Here is a 15,369-nt window from a genome sequence, read left to right on the forward strand (position 1 = left end):
GGAAAAACCTCTTCATGAATCAGTTTTTGTGTCGGTTTCCAAAACAAACCAGGCTTGTCTCGTCAAAGTATTTTTACAGGTAATGATTGGTTATGATAATGTTAAAATAATAAAACATGTCATTTTCATTATATTGTCCTTATAACCTCATGTGAAAACTCACTAACTTAACTGGTTTGAGTTAACAAAGGACCAAAACGGCAAGAGCAAGATGATTTTTTTTTAAACCAACGAAAAGTTTGTTCTTGTTGGTTTCTTTTTTTTTTTTTTTACCTGGTGGTCATAAGAATGAATGTAGGAATTGTAAAGGAAATGGCTTTCAAAAAAGAGATGACAAATATCCAAGTTCAGTATGAAAATATTTTACGGTAATACCTTCCTCCTGAAGGCAGCGATTATAATAAGCTCTAATAGGATTTAATCCTATTTACCTGTCTCTATCTGGAGAATAATGGTCATCCATCACACGATGTCTATCCATTCGGCTAATTGTATTATAATGTCCAGCAGCAGACCGTGTTCCTCGAAGTCCCTGTTCCACATTCCGACTGAAATAGCAAAATCCATTAAATGTCTTAATGAACCATAATCATATACTACATTAAGAAATGAAGTTTATTAATAAAGAAAGTAGAAAAAGACAAAAATCACTCTAATGTCAAGTCCGAGATTTTTGTTTTAACTAACTGAACCTCTGGCTAATGGGATACATTTCAACTGGAGGTTGACAGGGAAGTTAGATTGTTGCTATAACAGATATAAACATAAAACTAAGCTAATATCAATGGGGATAGAGATAAGAATTATCAGAATTATTAATGGACAACTCCCAGGTTTCTAGTAGTAATTCTTACATAAAATACAGAAGGAGGAATAAATCTGTGTGGAGAAAATGAGTTCAGCATGTTGCTTGTAGTTAATATTGCTGTATCTTGTCTTAGGGATATGACTTTTATCCGTTTTTTACAATCTAAACTGAAGTCTTTATAACTGATCAATGATGACTTTTTAAAGTTAACATTCTTGGCCTGGATTGTCTACTTACACACTTCGTTTTCATGATAGAATAAACTTCTTATATGAGCTCTTATTATGGGCTTTCTATTAGGTGTAGCTGAATGTATTCTAAAACTTTGCCTATTTTCTTTAGGTATGTTCAGATATTCTTTTCCTGGTAAAAAGTCAAGCATCCTTCTTTTTTTCTTTTTTCCTTTTTAAATAAGGAATGGTGGGGCACCTAGGTGACTCAGTTGGTTAAGCGTCCTACTCGTGATTTTGGCTGGGGTCATGATCTCACAGTTCGTGAGTTCAAGCCCCGTGTGGAGCTCTGCGCATGTGCAGAGCCGGCTGAGGCTTCTCTCCCTCTCTCTCCTCTCTCTCTCCCTCCTACCCAACTCTCTCTGTCTCAAGACAAATACAAATAAATAAACTTAAAAAAATAAGGAATGGCTTAATTTATTAAAGTTAAAATTCAAAATCCAGTTCTCTCTCAAACTATTTTTTTTTCCAATTTTTAAAAAACATTTATTTATTATTGAGACACAGAGCACATGTATGGGAGGGGCAGAGAGAGGGGGAGACACAGAATCGGAAGCAGGCTCCAGGCTCTGAGCTGTCAGCGCAGAGCCCGATGCGGGACTCAAACTCACAAGCTGCGAGACCATGACCTGAGCTGAAGTCCGATGTTTAACCAGCCAGTCACCCGGATGCCCCTCTCTTAAACTTTAAATTTCAGATTACAAATATTCTATTGATAGGTCTACCACATTTAAGCAATTACTTTTCAGAAGACTTTTAATAGTTTTAGTCTCATTTACAAACTTAGTAAAATCAAAATCTTCAGACAATTCAAACAATGTTTATAAATTTAATATATTTTCTTTGTAATTACTTTAATGGTGTCTAAATTAAGTAAACACTTTCTAAGTACTTATATTCATATATATTAAATAAATTAAATTTATAAATGTAACAATCTTAAGTTCTCTTAGTCCAATACTATGTGTAAAATTAAAATTACAAGGAAAATTTCTAAAGCTAAAACTAAATTATTCGTTTAAAATAGGCATTATACGACTATCATTGTAAGAGTTCAAATTTTCTTAATGTAAAATGTAACGTATGTAAAATGTGAATTATGTAAATATATCTTGTCAATAAATACATTATTTCCATGGCTCTTATTCCTTTAAGCCTCTCTGTCTTTAACAGGATTGCTTAGAGTTTTCCACCAGGCACTGGACGTTTTCTGAGCCATTCTTCCCTCTACCTGTGCATCGTTTTTAATTCTTTGCATGATTGCTCCTAACCTAGAAACCCCATCAGATGTTTATTTTTTCCTATTTCTTAAATTATCAATACTAATATCACTCATGAGTATAGTTAATTGGTTCTAACTAGATCTGCTCAGTACGGATAAGTAACTGAAAGCGGGATCTTCTTTAAAATCTTCAACTCTCTGGGGCGCCTGGGTGGCTCAGTCGGTTAAGCGTCCGACTTCAGCTCAGGTCATGATCTCACAGTCCGTGAGTTCGAGCCCCACGTCGGGCTCTGGGCTGATGGCTCAGAGCCTGGAGCCTGCTTCTGATTCTGTGTCTCCCTCTCTCTCTGCCCCTCCCCCGTTCATGCTCTCTGTCTCAAAAATAAATAAAAAAAAATGTTAAAAAAAAAATTTAAAAAAATAAATAAAATCTTCAACTCTCACCTAAAAGAATACATACTTTAACCAGAGTTACAAAGTGGCCCATATTTTATTTGACTCTCACTATTTAGTTTATTGAAGAGAATATTTGCTTTTCCTCCAGTAACTTTTTTTCTGTCAGAATTTATTGCCTTTAGAGATTAGTAATGATTCTTTGTGATAAATAGGTTTCTCATATTATCCTACAAATAAAATGTATATGGTATCTTACCTTTGTGGAGGAGGGACACTAGGTGACCATGACCTAGTCCTTCCTATAACATCTACTCGGTGAGGAGATCCTGTTGGTGAGCAATGGTTTGATGACATTACTTGTTCTGGCACTGATAATGTTGAGCTTTGAAGATCTCGACCATTGTGTCGATAATCTAAAGGTACAAAGATTAAAAGTACAGTTATCTACCCACTAAGTCCTTTTGTATTTTGTACTTTAGTGAAAAAATTAAATGTTGGTGAAGTTGAAAGTCTTTGACTCTATGAAATGTAAAGCATAATGAACAAAACATAGTACTATAATATAAAAATATTTTAATTGTGCTAGGTAGATTAAAACTTTTATATATAGCGAATTATCTTCTTGTTAAAGTCTATTTATTTTTGAGAGAGAAAGAGAGAGTGAAGGGGGTTGGTGCAAAGAGACAGGGAGAGAGAGAATCCCAAGCAGGCTCTGCACTGTCAGTGCGGAGCCCAACATGGGGCTTGATTCCGCAAACCATGAAATCATGACCTGAGCCGAAATCAAGAGTCGGACGCTTAACTGACTGAGCCACCCAGGTGCCCGTAGGCAGTTAATTATCTTTTTTTTTTTTTTTTTTTTTTTTTTTTTTTTTTTTAAATTTTTTTTTCAACGTTTTTATTTATTTTTGGGACAGAGAGAGACAGAGCATGAACGGGGGAGGGGCAGAGAGAGAGGGAGACACAGAATCGGAAACAGGCTCCAGGCTCTGAGCCATCAGCCCAGAGCCTGACGCGGGGCTCGAACTCACGGACCGCGAGATCGTGACCTGGCTGAAGTCGGACGCTTAACCAACTGCGCCACCCAGGCGCCCCCAGTTAATTATCTTTAATAAAGGATGCAAGTTTATTCTAAAAACATTGTCATCTCTTCAATGAAATAAAAGAGCTTCAGTTACGTCTCAACAACTATAAATATTCAAAACGATTAACTTCACAAAAGTTCATAAAAGTCTATGATTATTTCTTTAAGAGATAAACAATATTAGAAAGCATTCTGAATACTATCTGAAGTACCTGTGTAAATGGCTTTTCTTATAGTGCTTGACAGGGCTGAGATACAATAGATGACTGAAAATAAAAATACGACAATTCGGAGGAGGGAAACAGCCCAACGATTTGACACGCTTAGAAAAAAAGTGTAATAGAAGTGATATAACTCAAATGAATCTTGGAAAGCAATTGATATTTGACAGATGGGAAGAAAGTAGAAGGAATTCAAAGTTGGTAGAAAAACAGCAGTACTATGTGGTGCAAAAGTAGGGAAATAGTTTGGTAAGTCTGACTCAAGTTGTATATATCTAAAACATCAGGAGGCTTGTCGTGGAAAAAAACCTGAACGTTTCTGAGCAGGAAGTGAGATTATCTCCACCACCATTATCTTTATCGTGTTCATCATGGCTGCTTTTGACTTTTCACTATGTGCCAGGAACTCTGCTGGGTACTTTACTAAGTGTTCTGCTACAACACTTGTTTCAGAAATAACTCAGAGAAAGTATTGGTTCGTATGCGATTTTTCCCAACATGTTAACATGCTGCGGTATTATCTGAAGTTGGTTCCTGAGAAATAGAGCAAGAGAAAGAAGCGGGTGGACATGAATGATTGAAGGAGTGGCCTCAGGAAAAAGGAATTAGAAGAGCAGAAGAGGGCATGGGAAGAAACGAAGCACAAGCATTGACCTCAGTCAGATCCCCCTGAAGCCTCTGGAACAGGAGTTGTACCGGTGTTGCTCTGACTTTGAGGCGAGGATCCTAGACTTTTGTGCTCCTAGGTTAGCCAGTCACTGACTGAAGACTGCCAGTGGGACTTAGGTGAGATTGTTTTGTTTGTCTAAGGCCAATTACCTGGAAAGGGGGGCAGCTGTGAGTTCTTAGCAGCCAACATTCACAGTAGCGGAGGACGGGTAAACCAGCTGAAGCAAAGGGGTTATGGGTAGGGCACCAACAGTGTCCACTACATCCAGAAAATAATAGCAGCTGCAAGCAAAGTACATTAACAAAGCTGGATGCAGAAAGCCCGAGAAATACAGAACCACATATGACGCTCACTCATCCCACGTTCTCCCTTTTGGCTGGCTTTGGTCACAAACTCCGTCTTAGAAGTATTTATTGCATGGCTTCTTCCTGGTGTTTGTGAGTACTTCCCTTGACATCATAACTTTGCAGACTTACCCTCTTTTCCTTCTAGACATACTCCTTCCACCCAGATACCTTCATTTTATTTTCAAATCCTACATCTAATATTTGTACTGCTTAAAACTTAACGTGACTTTTAAAAATTGTGCTTGTATTTTTATTTTTAGTGTTTTGGTTACAAAGCTACGTGGGTTTTGAATGGTCTGATCTTTTGGTCCATGATTTTGCAGAGCACAAGGCTTTCCCGGGAATGTATAAGTGATGTGATAGAACCAACTCGGCAAAGAAGGTAATATTATCCCCATTTTATACCTGAGGCAACTAAAGTTTACATTAAGACATTTACTAGGGAGGGGCTCCTGGGTGGCGCAGTCGGTTAAGCGTCCGACTTCAGCCAGGTCACGATCTCGCGGTCCGTGAGTTCGAGCCCCGCGTCGGGCTCTGGGCTGATGGCTCAGAGCCTGGAGCCTGTTTCCGATTCTGTGTCTCCCTCTCTCTCTCTGCCCCTCCCCTGTTCATGCTCTGTCTCTCTCTGTCCCAAAAATAAAAATAAAACGTTGAAAAAAAAAAAATTTAAAAAAGACATTTACTAGGGAATTGAAATTAGGTGGCAAATACTAGGGCTCGGATTTAAAGCAAAATCTATCGGGGGCGCCTGGGTGGCGCAGTCGGTTAAGCGTCCGACTTCAGCCGGGTCACGATCTCGCGGTCCGTGAGTTCGAGCCCCGCGTCGGGCTCTGGGCTGATGGCTCAGAGCCTGGAGCCTGTTTCCGATTCTGTGTCTCCCTCTCTCTCTGCCCCTCCCCCGTTCATGCTCTGTCTCTCTCTGTCCCAAAAATAAATAAACGTTGAAAAAAAAAATTAAAAAAAAAAATAAAGCAAAATCTATCGGACTTCGAGGCTCTCTCTGGGCTCTAATACCACATTCATCTTTCATGATCTAAGTAATCATTTAGGAATATGAAGCTGACAGCAGTATACAATTCAAACCCAAGGTTAGAGAGATTGCAGCAAGATTAATTGATCTTAGAAAACATAGAATAGACTGTCCAACAGAACTCTCTGGAATGGTAAAGATGTTCTCGATCAGCACTGTCCCATACAGTAGCCACTAGGCACTCGTGACTATTGAACACTTGAAATCTGGTTTGGGTTAATGAAGAATTGAATTTTTAATGTATTTATGTTGAATCAATTTCAATTAAATTAGCTACGTACAGCTAGCAGTACAACTCTGGAGTAAGACAACTGGAGATGGCAACAGACCACACCGAAAAAATCAGGACATTCATTCATTCATTCAACAAGTATTTATGACTGTACAGGCCAGATGCTGTTCTGTGTGCTGTAGTGAGCAAAACTAAAAGCCTTGACCTTGTAGAGCTGACGCTTCAGTTGGAGTGATGGAAACAATAAAAATCCCAATAAATAATTATGTGATATGTTTGAGGTGGTAAAGTGCTAAGAGGAAAACAGAACAGAGTAAAGGGAGATCAAAATGCCAGAACAGGGAAACGTTTTGCAATTTTATGTAGCGTTGTCAGGTGTAGATGGGACTCAGTGAGAAGTTGACATTTCAGAAAGAGTTGAAGGAAGTTAGATGCTTTGCCAAGTGGACAGAGAGAGAGGAGTTGTTCCAAGACAAGTGCAAAGACCCCAAGATAGGAGTCAGTCTGACATGTTCACAACAGCAGGGAGAAGAGGGTGCTTGGAGTGAAGCAGGCAATGGAGGAGATCAGAGACACCTGGAGGAAGGAGGAAAATCACGGGGGCCTTGTGTCACTTTGTAAAGATTTTTGGCAGTTGATCTAAGTGATTTTAATTGTTTTTAATGTTTGTTTATTTTTGAGAGAGAGAGGGAGGGAGAGAGAGAGAAAAAAATGTGAGCAGGGGAGGGGCAGAGAGAAAGGGGGACAGAGGATCCAAAGCAGGCTCCATGCTGACAGCACAGAGCCCCATGTGGGGCTCGAACTCATGAACCATGAGATCATGACCTGAGTCGAAATTGACTGCTTAACCAGCTGAGCCACCCAAGTGCCCTTGATTTGAGTGATTTTAACCCATTAGAGGTTTTGAGCAGAAACTGAATATGACCTATCTTTAAACAGGATCACTACAGTTGCCACGCTGAGAACAGACTGAAATGAGACAACGCAGTAAGTCAGGCAAAAGATGAACCAGGATGACAGCAGTGGAGATATGGCAAGTCATCAGATTCTGGACATATTTTGAAAGTAGAGGCATCGGGATCATTCTGTATAAGATTTGATGTCGGAGATAAGAGGAAGAGAAGAACAAGAACAAATCTAAAATTTTAATTCAAGTAAAAAAAGAATGGAGTTGCCATTGGTTTGATGGGAAAGATTAGGAGTTCAGTCTTAGACATGTTAAGTTGAAGATATCTACTATATTTCCAAGCAGAAATGTCCAGTGGGCAGTGGAAAATAAAAATTTAGACTACAAATAAGTAGTTTTGACTGGACATGTTGGAATTTTAGCATAAAGATGCTATTTAAAGGCACGGGACTTTATTATTTTTAATTGTTTTTTGTTAAGTTTATTAATTTATTTTTGAGAGAGAAAGAGAGAGAGAGAGAGCATGAGCATGAGCAGGGAAGGGGAAGAGAGAGAGGGAGAAAGAGAGAATCCCACGTAGGCTCCAGACAGTCAGCATGGATCCTGATGTGGGGCTGGAACTCCTGAACCATGAGATCAGGACCTGAGGCAAAATCAAGAGTCAGATGCTTAACCGACTGAGCCACTTAGGCGCCCCAAAGGCACAGAACTTTAAATAGAGGTCAACACTAGAGTAGTGAATGTAGACAGTGAAAAAAGTCCAACAATGGAGACTGGGGACATTCTAATATGAATCAACAACAATTTGTGATCAGATACAAGATCAAAAAAAGGGAAGAAATAAATGAATCTTAACATTTGATTAGCCCCTTAGGAAGTTAAGAGTATCCTACAAAGAGTTAGAGAAGTTTAGAAGGTTTACCAGTTTGGAGAGGGGGAGATAACAATATTTTCAGGCATATAGGCAAACAGTTACACACATGGAAAAGAATCTTGGGAAAGACAATAGGACTGTTGATAATGATTTGAGAGTCATTTATAAAAAGAGCATCACTGAAATCCAAGGTAGGGGAATATTTAGAGACAAAAGAGATGATCACGTAGTTTAAGAGAGACTATTGAGAAAAAGAGGAAGAGTTGGTACAAGAAGAACACTTAAATAATGCAGTCACAGGAAAACTAAACAGAAATATAGAGTTTTAAGAAAATGTTCATGACTCAAAATGTACAGAGCTACTCAGAAGTGATAAAAAATGAGTATTGGGGTTAGGTAATTAGCTTAGGAAATCAGAATATTATATGTGATGTTTAAGAGCCAATTATCAAAACATCACTCTACCTTCCCATTGGAAAATAAATTATGTGCATTTATTTGCATATTGTTTCAGGTCAGAGTAGAAAATAATACTAATGGTCTAAGTGGCGATAAACTCATACCATGAGCACACACACACACACACATTCCATTTATCTGCATTGTGGGGTGAGTCGACTTGTTCAAAGAATAACTGGCTTATAACCATTCTCATTCTTCTACTCGGTATACCATTGGAGTACAAAATCCATGCCAGTAATTGCTTCCCTGAGAAACCTAAATTTCAATATCAATCAAAGATTCTATTTACTTTGAAGAATATTAGCAATGCAAATGTAAAAATTACCTCTGACTTAGAATAAACAAAGTAAGTAAGCAAATGGGAAATATTACCTCTGACATAGTTAATTTTCAAGACACCTGCCTTGGAAACTTGGAAAAACTAAATAAAGCAGCTGAAACTGTTCATTATTGAGAAAAGGTTGATAGTTCACATTAAAAAAGGGTTTTGAATGGTTGCAACTAATACTTTGAATTTGACAGGTATGTAATATGCAGTTGGAAACAAATCTCTGCATATGGGGAACAAAGTATTAAGAGATTACTGGTGTCTTGACTTATACTAGTTGTTTATTTTTTATATTTTTATACTAGTTGTTTAAAATGCTACTTAACATGGGGGGGTGGGTAAGGGAGTTTCTCTGTATAGGTATATATACAATTCACACTTAAAATGCCTTAGGAAAAATTTCACAGAAATATAGGATGATATGCTTGATCTGACAGTCAAATTATTAAACTATTGACTGAAGCATTTATTCTCTGTTGAAAGAATTGTTAATAATAGAGCTTTAAAAGAAAGAACATTGGGGTGTCTGGGTGGCTTAGTCTGTCAAGCGTCTGATTTTTGACTCCTGATTTCAGCTCAGGTCATGATCTCACGGTTGTGGGATCAAGCCCCCTATCGGGCTCTGCACCGGGCATGGAGCCTGCTTAAGATTCTCTTTCCTTCTGGGGCATCTGGATGGCTCAGTCAGGTAGGTGTCTCACTCTTGATTTCTCTCAGGTTGAAATCTCATGGTTCATGAATTCAAGTCTGGCTCTGGGCTAACAACCAGCCTGGAGCCTGCCTGGGATTCTCTCTCTTTCCCCCTCTCTCTAACACTCTCCCTTCCCCTCCCCTGCTCATGCTCTTTCTCTCTCTCTCTCTCTCTCTCTCTCTAAATAAGTAAGTAAACATTAAAAAAAAGGAAAAGATTCACCTTTCCTCTGCCCCTCCCCTGTTCACACTCTTCCTCTCTCCCCACAAAAAAAAAAAAAGAAAAAACAAAACATTAAAAACAAGAAAAAATATATTAAAAAAATTTTTTAATGTTTATTTATTTTTGAGAGAGAGAGGTTGAGTGGGAGAGGGGCAGAGAGAGAGAGAGGGAGACACAGAATCCGAAGCAGGCTCCAGGCTTCGAGCCGTCAGCACAGAGCCCGACACGGGACTCAAACCCACAAACCAAGAGATCGTGACCTGAGCTGAAGTCAGATGCTTAACTGACTGAGCCACCCAGGTGCCCCAAGGAAAAAATATTTTTAACAGAATTAACATGTGTAAATCTTAGTACGATACTTATGTAAATGTAATTAGTACACCATTTATGAAAGTCATGAGCCTATGAAAGATAATATTTTAGAAACCACGATACCATAATCCTGATTTTCATGTTTATAAAAAGAATATGGAGATGCTTCAACTTTCTAATGGTGATAGATTTCAAGGATTTGAAGTCATTTTCACATTTGTTTAAGTCCCAGATAAATCTCTAACCATAAATCAGGCAATATTTTAAACTTCAATAACATAATTTCAAAATCAAGCGGTACCTGATACATAATCAACGCAACACAGTAAAAATTTTTTCAAAAAGCACATTCAAATATTTGACATATTTGGGTATGTTGGTGACATCAAAAAGATTTTCATATTTTTCACATGGCTATGCAGTATAAAGAAGTTTTAGTTACACAATAGCTCTCCAAATTTATGGTGAAATCCTTATTTTTGAGTAGTTTAAAAATAGAAAACTTAGAAATATTCACTTATCTTACATCTTTCAATAATAATATTCAATCAAACAATTGATAAGCGTTCCAGCAACTGGAATTACTCAGGAGGTTAAAGTGCCATAATGTTGTTTGGGGGAAGGGGAAAAAGAGGCAAGTTATTTCTCTCTCATTTTATTTATTATTTAATCTATTTTTTGGTAAATAGCGAATAACACTTCCTTCTTATTACTACACAGGAATTCTGCAATTCTTACCTGATACTATACCAATTCCATCATCACAGTCATAGTCAGACACTTCACTATCACTTATTCTTTTTGACCCTATGAAGCAAACAACAGGAATAATTAAAATTGCTGATTATTAAGGGAAAAAAAAAAAAAACTCCTCATCAACCTGAAAACCAAATGAAAGGATTCTGAATGAAACACACCTGAGAATAAAAAGTAGAGAAAGTCATTGTGCGCTCACACTTTTACACATATTTCATGATGTAAAGATATTGTTCTTAAATTACTCTTAAAATATTTTCCTAAATGTCCTAAAACTTGAAATAATATTAAACACCAAATAATATATGTAAGTGGTTTGATGCCGATTGATAAAATCTATTGAACAAAAAGCTAAGTTAAAAATAGCTAAGTCAAGTCAGTTTTAGATGCTTTTAGACAAAGACACTCAAGTCTATATAAGTTTCAAAGCAAGACAGTATGTTATTTCAAAAGCATTCATGGGCTTTTTTCTAATATGCATGACTAATAAATTAAATGTACCCCATTCTTCATTTTTCACACTCATGGAGAAGAAGCATAATTTAAGAGACACTTTTCCTTTACTATTAGTTTAGCTGTTCCTCCGCTGGTTTGAAAAGAAAATGAGAGGGGCGCCTGGGTGGCGCAGTCGGTTAAGCGTCCGACTTCAGCCAGGTCACGATCTCGCGGTCCGTGAGTTCGAGCCCCGCGTCAGGCTCTGGGCTGATGGTTCGGAGCCTGGAGCCTGTTTCCGATTCTGTGTCTCCCTCTCTCTCTGCCCCTCCCCCGTTCATGCTCTGTCTCTCTCTATCCCAAAAATAAATAAACGTTGAAAAAAAAAAATTTAAAAAAAAAAAAAAGAAAAGAAAATGAGAAATAAATCATCCACAAGCTTATTAATACATTTAAATTGTGAAATGTTATATTTTCTAAGAAAATAGCCTAAAACAGAGCAGTAATAATTATCATAATACAAGACCTCTGTGTGTGAGTTTTTGTAAGTTTTTGTAAGAAATCTCTTACAAAATTTTAAAGTGTTAATCATGCTATGGCAAAAACGCCACTAAATTGATGGCGAAAGCAGATTTCCTTCACATGTAATTATGAAATATATCACATATATAAACATGTATAATGTTTTTAAATATCTCTCATCTCCTACATGTGTCTTAAAATAGGCACATCTCACACAATAGAATCTGTTGTTATAGTTTTTTTCCTTCCTTATAATCAGAAAACGCTTAATGGTATATGAAAACAGTGTTGCTATTTCAAGAAAGACTTCTTTCGTCTGTCTACTTATACTACACATTAGTCATTAAATAGACTAAGTTCAGTTATCAGAAAGTAAATAATTTCCATAAGGTTTATAAAACACTAAGAGCTCACGTTGGGTAAGTTGTCTAAAGTAGCAATAATCAAACATTGTAGGAATGTACTCCAATATTTGCAACTTTCTCTTAGAAATATTCTATACATTTTTTTTTTTTTTTTTTTTTTTGCTTGAACCCCTGCCCTCCTGAGAGAGGGAAGCGTCTGTTGAAAGGACTCTTGTTTTCCACCTTTTAATGGGTACATTAAAAACATCTATCTATCTGTTTTGATCATGTGGTCCCATAGAATGGGTTCACTATTTTCCATCCGAAGCTTATATCATAAAATTTTAAACTCAATCAAACCACAGGCTCTTTCTTATAGCCCCAATTGATATGGGAATTATAATTACCACACAATATCCCAAAAGACTAGGCACAAAAGGATTTACAGAATTATTATATACTATACATTCTAAATGGATGTATGAGAAAAAAAATGATACCACAGATGAAGCTGTTGAGGAGAAACAGAATAAGAATTGCTACTCATCTGGTAACAAGATCTCACCTTGTAAAATGTAAATGCTCAAGGACAGGGTAATGATCAGTTTCATGTGCCAGGTACACTAGGGTATAAAGATTTCATGCTTTTGGTATTGGTCAAGAATCAGATCTGCCTCTGAAGTAAGATAAGAATGACACCAGCAAAAAAATGAAGTTCATTTTATCAGTCTTCATAAGTTGTTTTGTGTGGGGTTGTGCGTAGAGTTGGGGACTAGGGGATATATGTGATTTAAAAATGTTGCTTCCTTCCAAATGTTGTTACTCTCCTGACGGAAGTTGATCTATTTTTGCTAGTGATTCTACAGAGGTTAAATACATGCAATTATGTTGTCTCTACTTGGATGTTGTCATTTAACATCCTGATGAATTCAAGTACTTAAGTTTAATGTCACTGAATATATCAACCTTCCCTTTGAAAAGTAGCGTGTTCAATGTCTTGTTTAAGAAATCATTCCTGAGCTTATGAACAGAGATATTTTCATATTTTTTTCTGAAATTTATAAACTTTGCTTTAGCACTTATATCCTTGTCTATCTTGCACTGAATTTATGTACGGTATGAGATATGGATACAACTTTGCTCTTTCCATATGTATAACATATACGTCCATTTTTAGCAGACATAGAATGACCTATTGATTCAAGGTTCAGTGAGTTATATTTTTCATAGCAATTTGTCCACTTTGTGCAAGTTTCAGTGTTTGCTACAATGTTCATAATTTTATCATACTATTTGTTGTTTCCATTTGATGGAAATGTTTCCATTTGCTGTCTAAACCTTCTTTTTATTCTTTTTATTCTGTCAATAAATTTCACTAAAGGTTTATTTTGCCATTTCAAGGGACTAATGGGCTCCACTGGAAATTTGTTTTGCACTTGATTGATTTCTGCTTTTATAGTTACGATGTTTTTCTTTCTACTTTGAATTTATTTCACTTCTTTTGCTAAACTCTTAAATTGGATGAATATGCCAAAATTTTCAGCCTTTTAATCTTTATTAACATAAACGTTCCCCCTCTGAGTATTTTTCTACATTACTAAAATATTTATATACAGTGTATTATTTAAAGTTCAGGTCTAGGTATTTTCTTCTTGAGTCTATTAGATATTTACCATACATTATTAAATCCAAGGCACAATTAACTGAATAACACATGATAATTGCAGAGATAATAAATCTTAAAAGAAAATGTTCATTAAGGTGTCTATTTTCAAAATTTTTCAAATATATGATTATAATTTATTATTTTTTTAAAAAATTGACATAGTAACACTGGCATTGAAGAAAATAGACTATTGTCAAGTTTTTGAAATTTTCAGAAAATGAATTATTAAATAGTATATTAATAATTCTTACAAATGTTTCATGGATATAACAGAAGAATACAAAGTCATTATTTATTAGATGAGGACTTCTTTATTTGACAGGAGAACTATGTGGTTTGATCCTTTTGTATCTTTCCTAAATTTTTGTTTGCCTAACCTACCAGTGATTGAGAAAAATTAAAATGGAAACTTCTTCATTGGTGGTGAATTTGTTAATTTTTCTTTCTAGTTTACTTTATGTATATTGAAGTTAGTTCATTTATACCTACAAGTTTAAAAATATTTCAATAGATGTAGAAGAATTATTTGATAAGGTTTGCCCCCCATTCATGATAAAACATCTCAGCTAACCAGTCCAAAGGAAATTTCCTCAAATCAATAAAGGGCATGTACAAAAAAATCTGTAGGTAACATCACACTCATGACATATAGAATGCAATCCTCCTAAGACAAAGAATTAGCTAGGGATGTCCACTCGAACCCTTTCTGTTCAGCACTGCATTGCATTACAGTATAATACAGCAAGGAAAAGAACTGAAAGGCATACAGATTAGAAAGCAAGTAGTAACATGATCAGGGAGCTTAAAACTCCTAAGGAAGCTATAAAAAACTTATTAAGACTAACAATTTAGCAAGACTGCAGAATATATACATAGTCAACATACATAAATTAACTATATTTCTTAGAGAATAGCAATGGATAACTGGAATATAAATTTCAAAGCCACTATCGCTTACAAGAATACCCAAACACATGAAAAATTTACGAATACATTTAACCACAAATGTGCAAAACATGTATATCGCCAACCACAAAACACAACTGTATTTGTTTCTTAGGGCTGCTGTAACAAAGTACCGAACACTTTGGGTGGCTTATAACAACAGAAATTTATCGTCTCACAGTTCTGGAGGCTAGAAGTCCAAAATTGGGGTGTCAGCAGGGCCAGGGGAGAATCCTCCCTTTTCTCTTCTAGCTTCTGGTGTTTGCTAGCAATCCTTGGCTCTCTTTCACTTGTAGATACGGCATTCTAGTCACATGGCTGTCTTCTCCCGGGTCTTCATATTGTCTTCCCTCTGTCCATGTCTATCTGTGTCCAAATTTCCCCTTTTTATAAGGAAGTCAGTCATATTGGATTAAGTCCATTCTTGTGACCTCCGAATTGAACACTTGACTACTTCTACAAAGACCCTATTTACAAATAAGGTCACATCTTCAGGTACTGGAAGTTAAGACATATACTTCCAGTGGGACACAATTTAACTCAAAACAACTGCTAGCAATTTAAGAAAATTTAAATAAATGGAGAGACTTTTCTGCAAAGTTGGAAGCCAGAGTTATTAAAATAACATTGTCAGGGTGCTGAGAGAAGATAAAGGTAATTCTAGAATT

The 15,369-nt window shown here is 36.4% G+C and overlaps 1 protein-coding gene across 49 annotated transcripts in view; it reads right to left on the bottom strand.

The window, feature by feature from the left end:
• The window catches only part of RIMS2 (regulating synaptic membrane exocytosis 2), a 614,335-nt gene that overhangs the window by 228,615 nt on the left and 370,351 nt on the right, over positions 1-15,369 (bottom strand). For all 49 annotated transcript variants that reach the window (XM_086695440.1, XM_086695424.1, XM_086695433.1 and 46 more), the window contains 3 exons: positions 10,775-10,843; positions 2,913-3,069; positions 432-548 (listed from right to left, as the gene is read on the bottom strand). In XM_086695440.1, the coding sequence (XP_086551566.1) occupies positions 432-548; positions 2,913-3,069; positions 10,775-10,843 (343 nt within the window). The remainder of the gene's footprint in view (positions 1-431; positions 549-2,912; positions 3,070-10,774; positions 10,844-15,369) is intronic.

Source organism: Puma concolor, chromosome F2 (assembly GCF_028749965.1).
Source record: "Puma concolor isolate L17-30 chromosome F2, mPumCon1.1.hap2, whole genome shotgun sequence".
Classification (NCBI taxonomy): Eukaryota; Metazoa; Chordata; class Mammalia; order Carnivora; family Felidae; genus Puma; species Puma concolor.